General features: G+C 36.6%; 1 protein-coding gene across 1 annotated transcript in view; it reads right to left on the bottom strand.

The window, feature by feature from the left end:
• Positions 1 to 22,139, bottom strand: part of DCC (DCC netrin 1 receptor) — a 1,168,069-nt gene that overhangs the window by 480,465 nt on the left and 665,465 nt on the right. The window contains exons 6-7 of the mRNA XM_060310806.1: positions 7,103 to 7,257; positions 4,422 to 4,542 (exon numbers count right to left, since the gene is read on the bottom strand). Coding sequence (XP_060166789.1) covers positions 4,422 to 4,542; positions 7,103 to 7,257 — 276 coding nt within the window. The remainder of the gene's footprint in view (positions 1 to 4,421; positions 4,543 to 7,102; positions 7,258 to 22,139) is intronic.

The raw sequence follows: 22,139 nt of genomic DNA, 5'->3' as shown, positions 1-22,139 counted from the left end.
ATTCCCAGTTCCCTGGCCCTCTCTTCTTCTCTGCCCAGCAGTTAGGTATTTCCAATTACCTTCACTGAAGACCACTGGCCTGGAAACATAATGCTACCTAGCAAGTAGAACCAGAATCACTAACTCAGAGATAACTGATATCTTATATCTATCTTACCTTTGTTCCTGCCTTGCTCTCTATGCTCCCACGCTGCCCCACCAGCACTGGAAAGTATGCTCACTTTTCCTTCTAGCTACCCGATAGTCTTAATTTAATTACTACTTACCCACACTCCAGTTCACTGGATGAGACTCAAGGGTAACTAACACATCAGCATCTGCTATGTCAACCAGATCCTAAGGTACTGGTTACCTGTTTGCAAATCTGGCTACTGAAACATCTTATTCTTATGATGCCTAACACATTGATTCTTGGCACATTTTGTCTGGGCTGTTCACTGAACAGTAGAGTTGGAGGGCTACAGTCAATCCTCTTTTGGAAAGAGGACTTCTTAACCAATGTCCCTCGCCAAATAATAAATAAAACTAAAACAAATAACAAGAAAACATTTCCTTAGCTCTTAGAAGAGATGAATAGGCAATACAAGTGATATATATCAGATAAAATATCTTAACTCGCATTCACCACCACTTACATAATATGGCTAAAGTATTTTTGATGCATATGCAAAGTCTTCTTAAGTGTGCAGACCATTGTCTGTGGGTGCACGAGTGTGTGTGTGCATTCATGTTTGTGTTAGGTATACAGAGAGATGGTCAGCAGTCTGGAACTGTGTGTGTGGTGTTAGAGTATCAGATAGAAACCATTACTGATAGCACCTCCTCTAGTATAATGATTTTTTTAAGTGCCATTGATCTTTATCTAGAGGAAATCATGTATATATTTCACATGTTACAGTGCACACATTTCAGTATTTTCCCAAAATTTATCTTCTGGAAAGAAAAACAAGTCATTAACTCAATTTAATTTAGTAGATGATGTTTCTTTCCTAAGTCACTAATTGCTAAAGAGGGAATAACTAACTATATAGAAAAGACTAGGTTGAAACTTCATTAGGCTTATGTAAATATCCACCAACAATGGGCACTGGCTCTAACAGGCCATTGTGTGCACTTCAGTTAGAAGCAGATTGTTATGGTTGTCAAGAGAAACTCTTAGACGCAAGCATGTGGACAGACCAAAGCTGAACAGCTGGTCAGTGCAGACTCACGATGTGCCTCAAAATATGTGGTGACCGTTTACTGTTGGAACTTCAACAGAGAGGGCTCTGTTCTTCCCGCCAAGGTCAGCCTCATTGCTGAGTTTATATTTATAGCTGGCCTCTCCACCATCTGTGCACATGGCCTATACTGCACCTCTGCGGAGGTGGAGAGGCATTATTTTCAGACCTGATTAAATGGCCAGGAAAAAGCAATCCATCATTTACAAGGAGGGGATGTAAGACAGTTACAATGGTGTTCTGTCACGCTTTCAGATTTTGGTCTTCATTCTAATCCAATGCCAGATACAATAAACACCGACCAAGAATGTAGAATCCACCGACAACATTTTACCATCTAGATGGGAGAAGAATGAATTATCAAGATTCTCCGAGGTTTGCCCTAGCCAGGAGGTAACTGACATTTATGCTGAGGGGCGCCTTGCTCTTTTGTGGTCACAGAGACCCAAATGAATCAGGGCCTGAGTGGAAGGCAAGATACTGTTAATAAAGAGCTACCTGTTGAATTCAGAGCTGCCTGGTGTAAATGAAGTTGAATGCCTATAACTGGTTTATTGAACGAGCTGAACTATTGGAATATCAAGGGGAAACAGTTTTATTCTCTCCTGTCATCCACTTTCAAACACACCCTATCGGATATATTTCCTACCCCAGATAACAAGTTGGGTCAACCCTCAGGTCCTAAGGGCACCTTAAAATATTTTAAAAGCCTTATTTGCAGGTATTAAAAACAATAATGACAACAACAACAGCAACACACACACACACACACACACACACACACACACACACACACAACCAGTGAGATCTAAATCAAGACATTAACTTAACGTTCAATTTAAAGTTTCTCCCCTCCTCCCAGAGTAGGCCTGAGACCAAAAATCGGGAAGAGGCAATGGGACTGTCTGTCACCACTTTTTTTTATTCTCTTGGGTCTATTCTTTCCCCCTCTGCTTAGGGCTTCTCCAGGGTAGAAAGAGAGGATGGGTTTGGAGTAAAGAGACAAAGGCTGTTTTTCTTAGCCTGTGCTCTTGAGAGTCCACAGTCATGGAAGGCATCAACTTGCCTCTTTTTGGGGAGCAGCTCTGTGTTCTTCAGAGGCCCCTCCAACCTAGGAAGCCCCGCCCTGGACCCCTTCCTGCAGCAGGCATGGCAGGATCTGGCTAGTCTTCTGCACCAGCTCCCAGCTCAGCTCCGTCCCAGCCAGTGTCCCTCTAGCGTCTTTTGGTGGCTGTAGCCTTAGCAGCCAGGACCTCGTGGGCAAGGCCTTTCAAGATGTCTTCCGCCCTGCTTTCTTCAAGTGCAACTCACACCCTCATTCTTCCCAAAGGTGGAAATTGAGCTTCTCCCCACTGTTGCCTTCCCCTTTCTCCTCCTGCAGTTGTGGGCAGCTCCAGACAGCTTTTAGTCAGGGTAAGTTGCCCATTTTCCATTTTTGCAAAACAGTAAAACACGCGCGCACACACACACACACACACACACATTCTGTTCAAGGGGTTTTCTTGGTATCTCCACAACTTGACTTGTGGGGGAAAGAAAACACCATGATGATGTCTGTCTAATCCTATGAATTTCAACACTTCAAAGAATCCTCCATCCCTAATGGCAGTCAAAGGGGATGATAGGAGAATGTACCTCATACTTCTCTTTAGAAATACGGGACTACTTATCTTGCACTTTCCTCAGCTTTATGGCCTTACGTGGAAATCAATGTTAACTAGAATTCTCTTATTCTGTGACTTGTGTAGCAGTCAGTATTAGTGTAAATGTTGCCATATTGTCGTTGCTAATGAGACAGCACAGAGTTTTTAAACCATGGCTCATATTAGAGACCTTGGTTTTAGAGGTTCCTTTCCCCCTCCTTATCCATTACTGTTTCGGCCGAAGAGAATGTATTTAGTCACACAAATGAGGTCACATTCACATGTAAGGCACATTAAATGGAGGGAAAACAAACAGTCCATCAGAGAAACTGGTGATCTTGAACAAGAGTTAATGGTACCTTCAAATTCCTAAATAGTTCCTTTCATTCCTTTACTCATCTGGGACTGCGGTTCTATGGTTGCTTTTTTGTTTTAATCAAGAAAAGCAGAGAAAGTCATCGCTGTGAGCATTATTATGAGAGTCTGAGCATCTTCAGATAATTGGTTAGAGATGCACAAAATATAAGGCCTCAATAGGCACACTGTAAATGACAGAAGCCAAAGAAAGACTATGTCTCATATATTTCAGTAGCTATATAGAAATTTCTGTTTTCTATTAAAATTACTGTTTCTAAACAGAAAATCTGTTTTCTATTAAAATTGAAGCAGGGAAAGATTAAGACAAGGTTGAGTCAAGAGGAAGGAAACTGGCCTCAAAAAGTTGAAATTAACATAATCAACAGGTGGTATGAAAACTTTTCATGAGGAGCTATTAATATTTTAAGGTATTTTGATCTATAGAAACAATTGTTCAGTCCCTGCTTTAAAAAAAAAAAAAGAATAAAAAGAGAGAAGGGATGTTTTTGACCTTCTTTAGTGTAACCACATTTCAGAGTAGCTGACCAGCTGGTTTTTTTGTGTGTTTGTTTTTGTCTGTTTGCTTGCTTTCTGGAAATCATATTGTTATGGGGATATTACATGACATGTCTATTATAGATTTACGCTAGTTTTGAATACACCACCATATTAAACCTCTAAAAGATTACAGAACAAAATAAAAAACTTAATTAATTATAGAAAAAAGACAACTTATCAAAACCTGTTCTAAAAAAAGAGAAGAATGTTTTTACTTTCAAGTGATTACTCCTGCTATTTTTCTACCAACTTCCATTGATTTAAGACTATAAATAAGCATGTATGTATACATGTATATGCTTATCTATTTTATATATATTACATATATATATATGTTCCATATATAGAGTTTATATTTATATGAAACACCAAGAAGAAAGGTAGGCCACAAAAGAGGGGAGACGGTAGTAATTTAGTGGTAGTCATCTTGACTGTATCTCGCTGGATGGAGATATATATCGATAGTCATAGATATAATTTGCTAGCACAAATATACCAACAATACACACATGTATACCTGATTAACTAAATAACTCAATAATTTCAAATTGACTTTGAGAATAGGGAAAACAGTACAGATTTCACAGATGAACCATGCAGAACTGCAACTACAGGAACCAGAGCAAGGTTCACTTCATCTTACCAGGCTTAGGAACAATGAGCTGTGCACTGGTCTGGGCGTTTCCAGCCTCATTTTCACCCACACACTGATAAAAGCCTTCATCTGACTTCACCACCCCAAGGATTCGTAGGTTGCTTCCTCCCTAGGGAGAAGAAAAAGCAGGTAAAGCATTTGAAAAAGCAAAAAAAAAACTCCAAGTGACAAAATGATCACAAAACAAATTTTAATCAAACTTCCCAAAAGAAACCGGAAGGGAGGCCAAGAGGGTCCTCAGCCTTACAGATATGTCCTGTGTCATCTGGGAAATGTCACAGATTCCCAAGATTCTGCTGAATCCACGTGCCACAATTTAACCTAGTTCTGCCATGAAAAGTATACTTCCAAGAATGCACATCCTCCATAAGTGAGCAGTAAACAGAAAACTCTTTTATTAGGTATGGACGAAAGAGAGGTTAGTATCAAAAGAAATCTCATTCTTTTCCTTGTACTGAAGGAAATAGTTTCAGTGGGTGCTGGAGGGGGAAAAAAAAAAAGCAAAAGGAAACAAAAATTACTTATCTTTGCAGCTTCTAAAGGACAAGAAATCTAGGTTGGATATTTTCTGGACATTTGCCGAGAAAAAAAATATCTGAAAATCCTTTTAAAATTGTGTGCCCTTTCGGGGATTTGGAGGAGGGTACGGTAGATCTTTTATACCCATGTCATTCTTGTTATATGGCCGAAATGTTTCACCTTCAGTGATCCATAAATTAAAACACAGCAATGTTAACTTCTGTTTTATGTAAATTGGGCCACCATAGTTTTCAAGGATGGATGATAAAATGATCTGAAATAGCATTTAATTACAGTAACTCAGTTTATCTTCGATAGTGTAAGAATTAGTTCAGTAAGTGAGACGAGTTAAATCACTTGCCCTGAAGTCATTAAGAGATAAATATTACCTCATGGGGAATACTTAATTGTTTTTAGTGTCTTGTAGTCAATTCTCAGCTGATGTAAAATTCCTAAGATAAAGTTGACTAACTTACAATTAACAATTCTCATATAAGTTATTATTTGTGCTAAATGTTACATGTGTGACAGATCTGGAGCTATTGGGGAAATATTTTTAAGCACAATTTAATGTGAAAAGGGCTCATACCATACATTTTTTTTTTTTTTTTTTTTACCTTAAGAAAAGGAACATTTTAAGTAGGTTGGCTATAATAAGTCATTCTGGGGAAAAGATTATTCAAACTGTAGAAAAAAATGAAATGCTTCATTTTATCCTGTGTCCTTAAGGGCACTCAACAATTTCCTCTATATGCAAGTAGCATCTATTTTAGGCATATACAACACATTTCAAGTTGCCCCATGGCAGATCATTTTTAATTCAGTGATAGGGGAAACAGCATTGCATGTAAAGGAACTAATGGATTGATGTGGCATTCAAAAGTTAATTTTTTTTCCTTTCTTACTCTATTCCCAACCAATTAAATGCAACTAAAAATGAAAAATGGTAAGTGGTGATAAACATAATAAAGATATTCTTTACGGATGTATTCCTTAAGAGCCCTTACAATGTGACAAAATGCATGAATCGAGAGGTGATGAAAGTTTCTGAAAGCCGACTGATCGTGCAAGAGGGACCACCAGCAAAAGGCACTGTAAAGCCATGGAGAGAGCTTGTGCCTGAATTCTATAGGGCACTTACACTATAACTGCCGTCTCCTGGGAGACCTGGCTTGGAGGACCACTTTTCTTTGACAGGGTCATGTCTGCATCTCAAACATAAGAGAAATGGATTGAAAGCCTCCTTCTTTAGCTGCAAAGTTCTTTGATATTTAAAAAGTGCTTTTCATATTTCTCAGATATTCATTTGAATTCAGAACCTCTGATGCTGACCTACACCAAAAGGAGAGTTTTCACAGAGCATTTTTAAATGAGCAAAGCATTCTGCTGGTAGCAGCAAAAACAATAATAATAATGATAGGTATGGATCACTCACTATGTACCAGGACAACAACTCAGTGAATATACCACCATTATCCCTATTATCTCTCTCCAGGGCAGGGACAGAGAGGTACACTAAACCTTATAGGAACTATAAGAACCATTGTTCTTGGCTTCAATTCTTTCCAAAGTTCAGAACTGCAAAGGATGTGAACTCTGGGTCTTCAAATCCTCTCCAACACTGCCACCACCATTGTCACTATCACCATCATCACTGCCCTTTTCTACTGCTCATGTAGGATCAGCTGGCCTATCTGGAAGAGCAGCAAAGGAGCAAAGAGTGACCATCCTAATTACCACAGTAAGACTACCATATTCATAAGTAGCACATCTTACTTGAAACTTTATTATAATGTGCAAAATTTAAAGAAGTAAGAGATTCTTGGATTCATACAGTCTAGAACTAGATTCTAAACTCTGTTTTTCCAAGAACCACCAATGAGAATATTTAGAAAGCACTGGTCTTAGGCCCCCCATTTTTTCTTTGTTTGTTTAAAACCGTGTCTGTAAACAAGGGGGCTGGACTGTTTAATGACTTTTTTTGAGCTCAAAAATTCCAAGTCTAAAAAATGATTTGCTTTATTGGAACAATTTTCTTCATACATCATAAACATTCCCAACGGGAACGTTGTTCCCAAGAAAGAAAAGCAACTGAAAACAGAGTAGACAATGAATGGGATTGTAAAGTGAATATGAAAAAAGATAGTTACCACTATCTGAAAATAATCACTAGGAATGACCACATCTCCATTCTTCATCCAATTCACAGTGGGCACAGGCTTCCCAGAGACTGCACATTCAAACTCAATATCCATGCTTTCATAGGCATAGAGGTTGGAAGGGTGATTTAAAAACCATGGTGGAACTGTAAAGACAGAAAAATAAAAAGTGAGTGGGTAGGGATGTGAACTTGCATGCTAGCATCTTCTCTGACTTAGAAACAAATATTGAAAATGTTTGTAATTCAAATAATTCCCCTAAGCCCTTAGTTTACTTTATAGGAACTACTGTAGGACATGATAAACTCCCACCGCCCCCCCCAAATGCAGTTAAACAGTGTGTTGTTGTGTTAATGGTGTCTTGCCACAAAGAATGTAAAAAACAACAACAACCTTTGCATATAATAAACATAAATAAATAAAAATAAATTTAAAAAATGCATATAATAAACATTCTGAATAAGTGTTCGTATTGACCTACATAAAGGACACTGGAAAGTCCATAAAGCTATGGAAACTATGCTGATAAAGCAAATGAAGGGGAGCTGATATGACTGACACAACCCAGTGTATAAGACACGAATGCTTAGTGTCTCTGTAATTCTAGAGTTTCATTAGGATTTAGTTAATGTGACGGACTCGTTCCTATTGAAACTGGCTGTGGTGACAAGGGCACTAAAAATGACCATCGTCTTTACTGTGGACACATACCTATTGTCCCAGCAATTATCTACTCTAGTGCATCGCTATACTATATTACTATTTTCTCAGCAGGGTACAGGATACACTAATTTAATGTCTTAATTACCATAATACTCATTACTCTATGATGGAAATTTGCAATTGAAAGGAAATTACAAATATAACACACCTTCGCTAGTGAATCTCCCAGACCTGGTGCCTCAAAACACTGTGTAGGAAAGGAACATTTTAAAAAGTGATGTTGGAAGGGATAAATTGGGAGATTGGGACTGACATACACACACTACTATATATAAAATAGATAACTAGTAAGAACCTACTGTATAGCACAGGGAACTCTATTCAGTACTCTGTAATGACCTATATGGGAATCTAAAAAAGAGTGGATATATGTGTATGTAAAACTGACTCACTTTGCTGTACAGTAGAAACTAACACAACATTGTAAATCAACTATACTCCAATAAAGAAAAAAAAATTTTTTAAGTGATTGTCATTTTCTTCCGCTGGGAACCTTAAAATGATGTGAAACTTGAATATTTATATTGTCTGAAATTCACAGGGAAGTAGCAGCCTTGATCCCCTTTTCACCTTGGAAATAAATATGTATTTTTCGTAGACATTTTTAAAGACAGATTATAATATTTGTCTTTGCTGTTGTTACGCTCAGTGGGTAAGGTGTGCTAATTTTTGCTTCTTTGAGTAACCACCATACTTTGCTCTTTCCAACCACCATCAGCAAAACTTTCCCTTGAAGTCAAAGTGAATTTACAATCTTTGATGGTCATTGCCTTCTAGAAAAATCGAAGAGCCAGTGGAAGGCACCCAGGATTCAAGTCCTAGTTCTTCTACTGAATGATCTTGGAAGTCAGATCTCTCCCCTCCCCTCCCCTCCCCTCTCCTCTCCTCTTTCTTTCTCTCTCTCTCTCTGTCCCTCCCTCTCTCCCCTTCCCTGTCTTATCTTCCTATTTTTAACTAAATATTTGGGCCTCTAGTACCAAACAACTTTTAAATTCTTGAATCTTTCACACAGGCAACTTGGTTTAGGTGACTTGCCTGGGATTCATTAATATTCACAGATTAAAGATATGGAAAAAATGTGTCTGAGAGCTTTCCTACAGAGAATGTGTCACCCTTGTATATAGGGCTAAGATTAATTATTTATAATTTATAGTAATATTAGACTTTATTTATTCTTTCACCAAATTCACTGAGAATGAACCAACATCAGAAATATTTCTTGAGTGCCTCTGAGCAGATACATTTATTGTCTCTTTTGGATTCTGTTGTCAATTTTATCACAGATTTTGATCAAGTATTTATTTACCAGCCAATAGCCAGTATTTATTGAGAGCTGACTGTACGATTTATTAACCTAAGCCCTTTATTATTCACACCACAACTCTTTGAAGCAGGCTCTTTTACCCCCATTCTAGAAATGAAGAGACTGTGGTGTGTAAGCAACTTCTCCAAACCACACAGACAGGCTGACTCCACTGCCTACATTCTGAACTATTTTGTAATAGTTCTACCTCTGGAAAATTCCGATGGAAAATTATTTTGCCACCGAAAAATTCTGATGGAAGGATAACTCAAAAATATTCCCAAAGCCTCAGTGATAATAGAAATTAAGCAATTAGAGCTGTTAAAAAAAATAACATCACGTTGTCTATTTTGCCTCTCCCTTTAAGCCCTTCTTTCCTGGTACCATGAAAACTGTCTGAGTCTGCTAAGCCCTGGCGTTCATGTTCATCAGATTTCCTGGAATCATTTGTGCCCACATCAGAGTTTTCAAAATTCAGATGACTTCCATAAGTGGATCTTGAAATTAATTTATGGGGTTGAGACTAAACTTTAAATATATATGTATATAAGTAATATAAATATACATAAACATATATCATACATAAACATATACATATGTGTGTATATATTTATATAGAGAGAAGGAGACTTAGTATTCTCTTCTCTTCCTGCTTTCCTCTTCTATACTCTTAATCCTTCCTATTCCTATGCTACTCCTCTCTCTTTCTCTTTTCTTGTGATGAGCAGACTAGGATTTATTCATCCTATTTTAGGATTGCTTCCTAGAATTTAGGACCTAGGTATAACTTTCACTGCTCTGGGGTACTAGATTCTCAAGACAAATATAAACTGGGACTAATGAGTGAACATGACTTATCAATGGTTGTGGACATGTTTCTTTAGCATTTTTCTGATCATGAAGAGGGAACTCACACACTCCTTCTTCCATGAAATGTTGTCTTTCATGAAGCCGATGATGGGTTTTCCTGCTTCTTGCAGTGCTCTCTCTCTGTGCTCAATTTTTATCCCACTTATTATTGTTAGATATTTTTCACCTACATCATTATTTACTAACCAGACTATAAAGATGGGCCCTGAAGCATATGCTTTTTCTTTTAATTCCCTTTGAATATTAACATAGTTCTCCTTCCTTTCCACTCTCATGGAAGGAATAATTCACTACTTTAAACTATTTGGGGGGCAACAATTATTTTTTTAACATCTTTATTGGGGTATAATTGCTTTACAATGGTGTGTTAGTTTCTGCTTTATAACAAAGTGAATCAGTTATACATACACATATGTCCCCATATGTCTTCCCTCTTGCGTCTCCCTCCCTCCCACCCTCCCTATCCCACCCCTCCAGGCTGTCACAAAGCACCAAGCCGATATCCCTGTGCCATGCGGCTGCTTCCCACTAGCTATCTACCTTACTACGTTTGTTAGTGTGTATATGTCCATGACGCTCTCTCGCCCTGTCACAGCTCAACAATTCCTTAATGACTAATAAAAATGAAGTGCCATGAATTTTCAAGCTTATCAAATCGTTCCATTCACCCAGTTTTAGTCCATTTCAGAGAACTGCTTAACATACACGTATGATGCTACAGCAATTTCAGGCAAGATACTGATTTTGTTATACTTTCCTTCTTTAGATAGAATAAAATTCATGACCAGAAATAAATTACCCACATTTTCATTAGATCTTGGTTTCTCAGGATCTTCTTAAGTACTTAGAGTACATATATAGAGAATTTTTATAACTTAGGGGTTGAGGGAAGAAGAAATAGTGACTACAACAGAAAGATGGAAAAAATATGTCTGTTCTAGAAAATGCTATCATATTTAGAAATGACTAATAGACGAGAGATCCCTCTACACTGCAATCATTAGAATTGCAAAATTAAACCTTAAATTTGAATAAAATTTAAATTAAATATTTTATAAATGAGTTTCTATGCTATGACTAATTTATATTAAATATTTTATAAATGAGTTTCTATGCTATGACTAATCATTTGCGTTCTGTAGAGTAAATTTTATTCGGTAATTTCAGCCCCAAACCAAGTCATCAGCAACAATCTAAATAGTATTAAAGGTTTTATTTCACATAAAAGATGCCTCACAAGTATTTTTAGTAACATTTATCTATTCTTTTCCAGTTATTTAAGTACAAATAAATGTGGGTCAATTCTAAAATACTGCTCTAGGACACATAATTAACACTCTGTATTACCTTGAAATTGAGAAGATTCGATACATCCTAAAAATTTACTACAGCTCTTTGAAACTGCAAGAATGAAACTTTAAAGGAATGCAGGTGGTTTAAATGAACACTAGGCAGAACACACAACTGGTGAATGATAAACATGATAAACATCATGGGAATGATAAACATCAAGGAAAAAAACAGATTAGTGAGATTTTGTTAGGAAGACAATAGAAATTACCATGAGCCTTGATGGGCTACATTTTTATCCTGAGAACACTGGAAAGCCAGCTAGTGTCCCTGAGCAAAACACTCCTATCTCTCCAGGCCTTTTGGAGTTAATTTGTTGTTGAAATAATGGACATAAACCCATTAGTCTTCTCTTAAATGCAAATACCTGAAGATTCTGACCAGATCAAAAATCTAAAATACGTTTGCTGCCAAACTGGGTTAACTCTATATCCAAAATAAATTGAGTTCTTTCAAGTACAGTCAGATAATTTCACCTTAAGGAGCCACAGTTTGATACGTAATCACATTCAGATGACTACAAAGGAAGCCATCTGGTGTTCAATGTAGGTTTAGAGATAACATAGCACAGGGGGAAAATATTTTTTTTATCAATTCAGGCTTCCATGTTAAATGTACCTCAACGAAATCCTACTTTTATGGAATAAGGTTTCTAATGGACATTCAATTTATAGATTAGAAATAGCTCTTTGATCCCATAGTTTCAATTCTTCCTGCACCGACTTCTGGTGCCAAAGTAACTCTTTCAGCTAACTTGATCTTTAAATGAATAACCTTCCTTCTCCTTTATTTAACAAGGAGCTGTGTGATATATTTCTGCCCAATCCAACACTTCTCTCCAGGCCTTTTCTTATGTGACAAGTGACTTGAAATCTGGGTCTAGTTGGGTTCTAGCCTTAAGTGACTAGAATGTATCCCACATTGGAAATAAGATCTCATTTTAGTTTTGTTCTAATTAATAATATTGACTGGGGCTTCCATTGTTCTAGAAAAATGACTATTAAGCTATGGATTTTATTCTTAGCATTTTCTATTCAAAAAAGTGTTTCAATTTCCGGGGGTGGGGGGGTTTGGGTCCTCTTAACAACTTCCAGAATGTACATTACCTTTTTCCCTGACATATGTGTAAGCCTAAGTGGTATATTTAATTATATTTTTTTTTTCTCAAGCAGAAGTAAATATATCATTATTGAAAACTACATTTCAGAAAAGCTGATGAGGCAACAACAATTCATCCCCTTGTAGCATCCATCTGGATGCAAATCCACCAAGCTCTTAATTTCTTAAGGACAGGGGCTACCTTACCTCACTTTCTGTCCCCAAGACTAAACATGGGATGGGTGCTAATAAATACTTATTAGATAAACAGGCATGGATGTGGTTTAGTCTTCATAGGCCAATGCTTTGGCATTGCCACTTTCTGGCTGCAAACAGGTAATAGCTATGGAAAAGCTAGATGAGGAACAACATTTAAGAATAAGGATATACTTTTCTTCTAAAGTCAATGCTAATGACAACAATAGAATATTAGAAGCATCAAACTATAAGCTATTCTGCTATAGCTGGCAAAGAGGATATTTTAATCATCTTAGAGAAATAAAAATTGAGACCTTTTGATTTTATCTCTTACCCCATTATGCCAAAAAATTTGTGCTCCTATCTAAAAATTCTAGTCTATGTGCTGTGGGGATGAAGAACATCTGACCTTCAACCTTTACTTTGGAGTTATGTTTAGGTTATTTTGTTTTATTTTGTTTTTTTGTTTTGTTTTTTTAAAATAGAAACTATTTAGACCTTAGAAACTATTTTAGACCTCTTGTCACAATTTTCTTTATCCAGACAAATAATCCCATTACTCTTCTTCAGTTTCCACTGCTTCTGTAATCAGGATTGCTTCTCTCTAAATCCAGACTGAGTTTTCCATTTCTCTCTTTAACTGTAGAGCTTAGGACCAAACTGGGAGAATGATGTTGTAAGGCTCAAACCAGTGATAAAAATGATAGGAGGATTAATTTCAAGGCCCTAATCCTATATGCTTACTTATGTTATCACCATGTCTTTGGAAACTATTTGTGCGCTATCAGTGTCCTTCAGTAGATGTTGGCAACTCTCCAACAATTAAGTCTGTGTGTGTGTATGTATGCATATGTATATGTATATATAAACACATATATTAAATACATTTATTTCTATATATTTATATACATATCTGTGCTCCTATGTAATCCTATGTAAACTGTAAAATCACATCGAATACCTGTATTTAAAATGTTATGTATACACAAAGACATGCAAATGATATATCCATACATATACAATTTATAAACATCTTTCTTATCCAATTTTCAACTTTAGCTGTGAAGAAAATGAAAACATTTTAAGAAAAACAAGATAAAAACATTAACTCACATGGGTTATGACAAAAATAATAAATATTTAGAATAAGTTATCTAGTTCCTAACACTGCATACTGACAGAAATTTTTAAGACTTATTATTTTTCCCTCAGTCAAATGTTTTCTAGCATGCCCTCTTGTTATTTGAGAGTAAAAGATGTGGATATTCTAAACAGCTAGAAAAAATGTTTCTGTCATGCATTAGAGCAATTTCTGTGTATTTTTAAGTGGACATTGAAGAGTTACAGTAAATTATAGTGAAAACTTTGTTTTTCGAGTTTTTTGTTAGTAGTAGATATTCTATGAGGGAATCTTCCAACACAAACATTTAACTGAGACGATGATGAATTCTAACACACAACAAATTTCCCTCCCCCAATACCCAATGAAGTCAAAAGTCCCAGCACACACATGCACGTGCACGCACGTACACACACACACACACACACACACACACCAACCATAGCAACCAAAGAAAAGAAAGCAGTCAATTGCAAACAAAAAAAAAAAATCAAAATAGATGTTTCTGGAATAGAGGAGAAAGGCAGAGCAGGATTTAGGTCCTTATCTATCCTTAAACACCAGAAACTGCCCTGGACTTTGGGGAAAAGCCTAAGAATTCTCAGTAATACCTCTAAAATTGAATCAATGTGAAACCTATGGAGAGTCCTATGTTTTTCCTTCCTTTTCTGATTGAGGAGAAGCTGCAGTGGCTATGAACCTGAGGACCAGCCCCTCCCCTACAAAAGGGAATAGGATACGGAACCAGCCAACGAAGCTGGGTGCTCTCAAAGAGGCCGAATGTTGCCTCAACTGAACTCACTCCCTGACCATTCCTGCTGGTTATTAAATAATTAATAAAACCTGAAATATCCAGCACTACAAACTGGAGCCCAAGGGGTCTCAGGCAGCGTGGTAAATAAGTCTAGAAGTAACTTCTGCTATATTGGCACAAATAGTGTCTGGACAGAGTCACCCACACATGAGCAAGATAAATGACACACATGGGAAATATGGAAATATATTATCGGCAACAATAACGAGAGAGAGAGAGGGTGGGGCAGGGAGGGAAAAGTGGGGGGAGGAAGAGAGAGAAACAAAACACTCAACCCAGAAGAAAATCTAAGGGGAGAAGCAGAAATAAATTTCTTAAGTTGTTTCACACAATAGATTTACTTATTATGAAAATAAATTCAACAACACAAGAGGTCAAAGACTAGATGAAAAACAACAGAATGAAATGAAAATGAAGGTAGCGGATCTAAGGAAACAAATCAAGGGGCAAAACAACATCATTAGAGAGCCAATATATAAATTAGAAAGTACAAGTAACATAATAGACACCACTAAAAACCAAATTACCGATGTGTTGGAAATGAGATAAATGCAGTGAATGCAGATGAAAAAGGCAAAGAGACTAAAGTAATTAGGAAAAGCTTGTATAGAAAGAGGCCAAGCAAAGATGATTTAATATTGAGATAACTGGCATTCTGATGTAGCAAACTCACAAATGGAACAGAAGATATATTCAAAGATAAAATAATAGGAAATTTTCCCTAAAAAAATAAATCTGAATTTTTAGATTGAAAGACTATCCTATTTTCCTGGGAAATTGAATGCATAATTCTCAACAGTAAGACATATCTTATTTGAAATATTGAATCTGGAGGATAAATAATTATTTGAACATTCAACAGATCAAAACACATCTACAAGGAATGAGGGGGAATCAGATTCCCATATAGTAATATCCAATGTTAGAAGATAATGAAGCAATATTACCCAAGAATATTATATACAGTTGTTTATTTACAAAGCCATAGTCTAAATTATGAAAGTGCTCAGAAAATATAGCACTTGCAAAAGTAAGTCTGACAACAAAATCCAGGCAATTAAGAAGAGTACCATCAAAATGAAAAGATAGGCATTGTGATAAAAGGACTGGTGATGAATATTGAATATAACTCTATACAGAAATAAAAGTAAACACAGTGGAAATAATGTTTACTGAAGATAAGTCAATTGTCATAAACGTGAAAAGGATACAACTAATACCATAACTACCAAAATCAGAAGGTGGGGGAATGAGAGGATGGATGAGACTGCTAACCCCTCATGCTAACCCCTAGGTGCTATCTTTCACAGCAGGAATTTAATCAATTATGCCTTTAAATAAAACGTGAACTTTAAAAAACAGTATCTGTAGCTGCATCACATTGTTATAAACATACTTCTACCTAAGTATCCAACTATTTATATACGTAGAAGGATGTATGGAATACTGAGATTTGGGATGATTTTTAAATCACATGGGTTATTTTCACAAAATTATAGAGTGATTCTTGTAAAACAATTTTTTAAAGACTCTAGAAGTAAATATTCTAAGATGTACAGTGATTATGGAAGTATGGATATATCTTCTTTCTTTTTCTGTATTTTAAAAAAATTCAATGATTAAAAAAGATTAATTAAACATTTACCTTCTGGGAGGGCTCACTATGATAGTTTTAAATAATAGAACCCACTGGAAATTCAAGAGCTTGTATAAATAATACACATGATATAAATAGCAAGTAAACATATTTATCCTTCTTTTCTTTTCCTTTTATTCTACCTCTTCACTGGGTCTTGGAAGAACTTCAGAGAAACTCTTGTTGCTGGTGACAAGAGTACATAAACCCTTAAGGGAAATCATGTGGAGGTAAGAGCAACACCAGGTTTCCTGTATCAAATTTGGTGAAGGATAATATATTTCCTATATATTTCCTATATGCAGGATGATCTGGGGAAAACCACTGTATGAGAAAAAGGAGAATCAGGAGAATCAGGAACAACCCTGATTCTGGCTCTACTAAAGGTCAGATTATGGACACCAAGCAAGTAACTGAACTTTGCTTGACTTCAGTTTCTTACTTGAAAACTTAGAAGGTTAAATTGGAATCCAATCATTCAGGTTCTTTGGAATCTCTTCACCAGTTGCTGGGGAGGGGATGGTGATGATGTTTCTCTCCAACGCTTTAATACCTTCAAGGAAAGTAATGCTGAGACAGGCTGGGACCTGGGCCCTGGGACCCTTTGCTGCAGTACGTGCACCTGGACAAACCTCTCCTCGAGCAACAGAATACAAGGAAACTATAAAGGACTAAAAATAACTGTGCATGGGCAGTTAGGGCAAAGTCTGGACAAGAAGATATAAAAAGACCAAAAGAAAAAAAATCCAATTGCCACTTCTGAAGAGCCAGGAGCAAAGACAGGGTGTTGGGAGTGAAAGCAGGGTACTGCACACGCCCCTGCACTCAACACCACCAAAGGGGTGGGGAGATCACCTAAGTCACCCCTCCAGCTCGACCGCGGGACACACCCCTTCCCTCACCAAATATAAGGAACCATCCCACACCCCCTAGGGGAGCGAGCTAGGGAACCTGTTATTTGTTTTCACTCCCCCTGCTACAATAGGGGCCCCAGTAAAGCCTTGCCTGAATTTCTTGTCTGGTCTCTTATCAAGTTCTATTGATTGGGGAAGGTCAAGAACCCTGGTCGGTACCAATGCCACTGTATATAATGAGCTTCTATATTAACTCGAAGCTTCATGAGAACATTCTCTGCTACTAAAACAAAGAAAGTAAATTATCCCCAAGCCCTTTTTTTTCACCCCCGCTTTAAAATTCTGGTGAGTCTAACCCATCAGTATATTTAGCTGGTCCAATGCTCTTCAACATGAACAGTTTACATCAAGTTGATTTAGAAAAGAAGAGGGAAAATAAGTTGTCAATTTGCTTTTTATTCAACCATTAAAATAATATTTGAATCAATGCATTGCTTAAAACAATAAATACCAACATAAGTATCTCAAGCATCTTTGAGTCACTTGAGAAAGTTACTCAAAGACAGGTCAAAGGTAATTAGTTCAATGTCTTGCTGTAAAATGACAGTATTCCTTTCATACTAACACTCACATATGGCTTTTAAGATTACTTGGTGTAAGAGTACTTCCAGCATTGATTACATTCCAACTTTCAGATTTTATCTGCCTTTTTCATTCCTGCATTTTGGCCTCATGAGACCTTAGCTATTTCCCTACAGATAAGACCAAGCTCCATGGTAATTTCACTGCTTTACAAACATGGATTTCAGAAACCATGGAGAAGGGGTGTGTGTGTGTGTGTGTGTGCACGCGCGCGCGTGTGTGTGTGTGTGTGTGCATGTGCACTCGCACACGTGCATGTGTGTTAGGATTTATAAAATCTCACCACACAGATAAGCCATTTGTAAACCTGAATTACTTCTTGCACAGTAAACGAAAATGGTCTTTTTAAACATTTCGCCTGATAGTTAAAAGCAAAAAGGAATGCTTACAAAATGTGTGTGTAATTCATAGTGGTAAATTGGGTTAAAAAATTCAGAACTCAGAAAGTTCATTTTAGTTAGGAAGAATTGGTATCAAATTTTAAAATGCAGTGTATTGAGGGCAAATGATAAAAGCATGCATTAGATTAAAAACAGCAAAACCTACTACACGTTTAACACAAGTTTATATCAAAAGAAATCTAGGAATTTTTGTTGACTGCTAAGAATTCCAATTCTATTTTTATTTATTTTTTGTAAATGGAATTATATTTAAAAATCAGTACATAAACAATAAAAACAAAATCATTTGCTGTATATAAAACTGGGGATCACCAGTCCTGGGAAAGCAGTTGTTCAACAAATGTCTTCTGGCTCTAGGTTTGAGACCAGCAGGAAGAAGAATTTCTTTCTGATTCCAGTGATTATCCTGGCACTTTTGAAGAATTCCACTTTTAAAACCCTGCCCTGGCCTTGCACTTTGGAGGATCCTGAATATCATAAACATGTATATGTATGCATGTGTGCATGTATGTGTGTGAGTGCACATGTGTGTGTGTGATAAGGGATGTATTGCTACCTTTATCACTTGCGGTCTGGCAATCAGTGCTGGCATAGAACAGTGTTTAACCCTAAACTTCCTCTCCCATGACTAACACTCTTCAAACCTCAGGGAAACACTTCATTCCCCTCCTAAAACTCACCAAATACAACAGTCAAAATGTAAGGCTAACGCAGAAGTTCTTGCATTTTTGACCATGCATTTCATAGTGAAACCTTCTTACACCCAAAGGCTTTTTGGGAAATGGTTGGAAGGAAAAGTTCAAGGAAATATTTTATGTAATGTTTCAAACTTTACAGAATCCCTTCTATTCCTTCTCATTTGCAGAAGTAGTTGCATAGCTTAACATATGACTCATCAATTACAAGCAAACTGTTTAGAAAACTTATAATCCATCTACTGATTCTGATTAAAATTATATATATATATATATATATATATGTGTTTCTCAGAAGCTTCTAAAAAGTACTTGGCAGATTTTCATACTTGTCATTCATATGTATCTCATGTTTGTTCGTGTACATACATATAATTCCTGTTTATATGCCAAACGAAAGCAGTCATATAAACCAACACAAGTCTTTACTTTGTGACATATATCTATACACCTCAAACATCTATATTCTATGGCCATATACATGCCCTTGTATCCTGTTATACCTACTGACATGCCTATAACAAAAGTGCAACCTGCAATCTGAACATTCTGTTTTCATGTGCACAAAGCTGATACAAGATTTCTGCATTGTGGAAAGAAAAATAAATCCACCAAGCTACAAGTCAAGTCACAAGTTAGACAGGAAGGAGCCACTTTTTGTTTGTTTTTGCTTTTTAAATAAACCTGAACTTCAGGCAGAGTAGAAATGTAGGCTGGGAGTACTTTGAGGAGAGAACTCTGTCTAATTATTACTTACTATATATCCTAAAACACAATGAATGCTGAATAAATGCTGATTTGATTGATTGACTGATGGGATCCATAAAGGATACAGATCTAGTCCACTTCTAGTCTAGAATTCTGCCCTTGCCGCTCAGTGGTTATGGGACTTTGGGTCAATTAATTTCACCTCTCTTAGTCTCCGCGTCTATCTGTAAAGTGAGCATACTAATAACTATCAAATAAAGGTTACCTTAAGGATAAGAGAGAATCCTATAAAACTTCTGTCCTAATAACAGTATTGTATAGATGTTATGGGCTAAAGGTTTATGCTTCCCCCATATTCACGGGTCGAAGCCCTAACCTCCAAAGTGATGGTATTTAGAACTGGAAGGTAATTACTTTGGGAGGTAATTAACTTTAGATTAGGTCATGAGAATGGGACACTGAGAATGGGATGCTCTTGATGGGATTCATGCCCTTATAAGAAGTGGAAGACAGAGAGATCATACACAAGCACAAAGAAGAGTTCACATGAGAACACAGCAAGATGGTGGCTAGCTGCCAGCTAAGAAGAGGCCCTCACCAAGAACCAAATCTGCTGGTATCTTAATCTTAAACTTCCCAGCCTCCAAAAATATGAGAAATGAATGTCTGTTGTTTATGCCACCCAGTCTATGGTATTTTGTTACAGCAGCCCAAGCTAAGACAATAGCAATTATATATACATATTACTAATACCAGTAATAATCAAATCCTAAAATATCAAAACTGAAAGAGAACTAATTGATTATTTGTCCCAATTTCTTAACTTTACAAATGAGAACATGGAGAACAGGGACTGGTCTTGTACTTTGTTTTATCCCTGGCACCTAGCTTCATGCCTTAGAGTCACTCAAATATTTGTTGACAAGTACGTGCATGAATCAAAAGATAGTAGCATTAAATGTTAACAATGATCTCAGATATGTTTGTTTGTTTTTGCTTTGGGATTGCATAACCTGACCATCTCTGGAGATAGATCTGTTTCCCAAAGTAGAACTCTGACATAAGGCATTTTCCTTTGTTTCTTTTTATTTTTTGTTAGCCTTCATTTCCCATACTTTCCAAGTGACAGATAATATAGAATATTTTCACACAACTTTATCTCATTGAATCTTTTAAAACATCCTTTCAAGTGTTCTCATCAGTTCTAATTTTACAGATGAAGCCAACGAGACTCATGATGGCTAAATGGTCTCCTCCATATTGTGAACCCATAAGTGGAGGGTCAGGATAAAGCCCAGCTCTGCTTGACTTCAAAGGCTGTGCTTTCAAATAGCACCATGTGGTTTTCTTACCTTATCAGAGGTTACATTTGTTGTTACCTATTCATTGTACTTTCCATACCAGTGTGGTTTCATTCCTTCAGAGTTGGTAAGTTTTAAGAGTTCAGCCTCTTAAGTAACACCTTCCTGTAATCTTCTACTCAAAATTTATGATAAAAACTCTTAAGAGACCAGGAGGAATAGATGTAACATGGTAACAGAACAAGGCTGTGTAAATACTGTTCATGACTGTAAACAACAAAACCATGTCAGGTTTTAGTTTAGTTTAGTTTTGTTTTACTGGTACCTCCCTGCCCCGACACTCACATATAGTGACTTATTAAAAGGGCAGTTAAGTAGGCAATATATTAAGTATATTACATATTAAATATATATATATACTTAAAAGATTTTTTTGATGTGGATCATTTTTAAAGTCTTTATTGAATTTGTTACAATATTGCTTCTGATTTTATGTTTTTTGGTTTTTTGGCCGTGAGGCATGTGGGATCTTAGCTACCCGACCAGGGATTGAACCTGCACCCCCTGCATTGGAAGGCGAAGTCTTAACCACTGGACCGCCAGGGAAGTCCCTTAAATGTATATTAATATATTATATTATACATAAGTATATATTTACATATATTAAAATATATCAAGTAGGCGATATATCAGTTACATGGGAAATACGTGTTGTTTCTTTTTGTACCTATGCTCACTTTCAGTTGATTCCTTATCACCTTTCTTCTTCAACTACTCATTGTCAGTTCTCTTATCCTTGAACTTCTCCTAGCTGTACTTGATGCCATTTGCAACTGAATCTAAATTAGAATGCAAACCCAGGGATGGCTACACTTGAAGTTTCATCTCTTACTGTAGCACAGAACAACTTAGGCATCATTGGTTGAGTTGGCAATGCTTCTTTGAGTAAGGGGTCTTTTCTAATGTCCCCCAAATCATTTACTCTGTCTAAACAGAATGTCAGCTCTCCTGTTTGAAACTGATGAAAAAAATAACCAAATGTTTCCTGAGTCTTGAAGGATTGATAAGGACCCTGCTCTACTGTTTGCTTGAAAAATCCTCCTTGAAAATGCGTATCAAGTTTGGACTAAACTTTCTTTCTGAAAAGCTAAAGGATTCAAGTGTACCCAAGATGGGAAGCAATACTTGAAAGAACTCATCTCCCAGACTCTACAGCATATTTTTCAAACAGAAATATTCAGTTCCAATATTGCTTACACCAAATGTTCTGAACACTTCCTTTTCCATTTCAATTTCTGCTGTATCAAGTTTGCCT

Source organism: Globicephala melas, chromosome 13 (assembly GCF_963455315.2).
Source record: "Globicephala melas chromosome 13, mGloMel1.2, whole genome shotgun sequence".
Classification (NCBI taxonomy): domain Eukaryota; kingdom Metazoa; phylum Chordata; class Mammalia; order Artiodactyla; family Delphinidae; genus Globicephala; species Globicephala melas.
The sequence above is the reverse complement of the archived record's forward strand: the minus strand, read 5'-3'. Positions and strand labels throughout refer to the sequence as shown.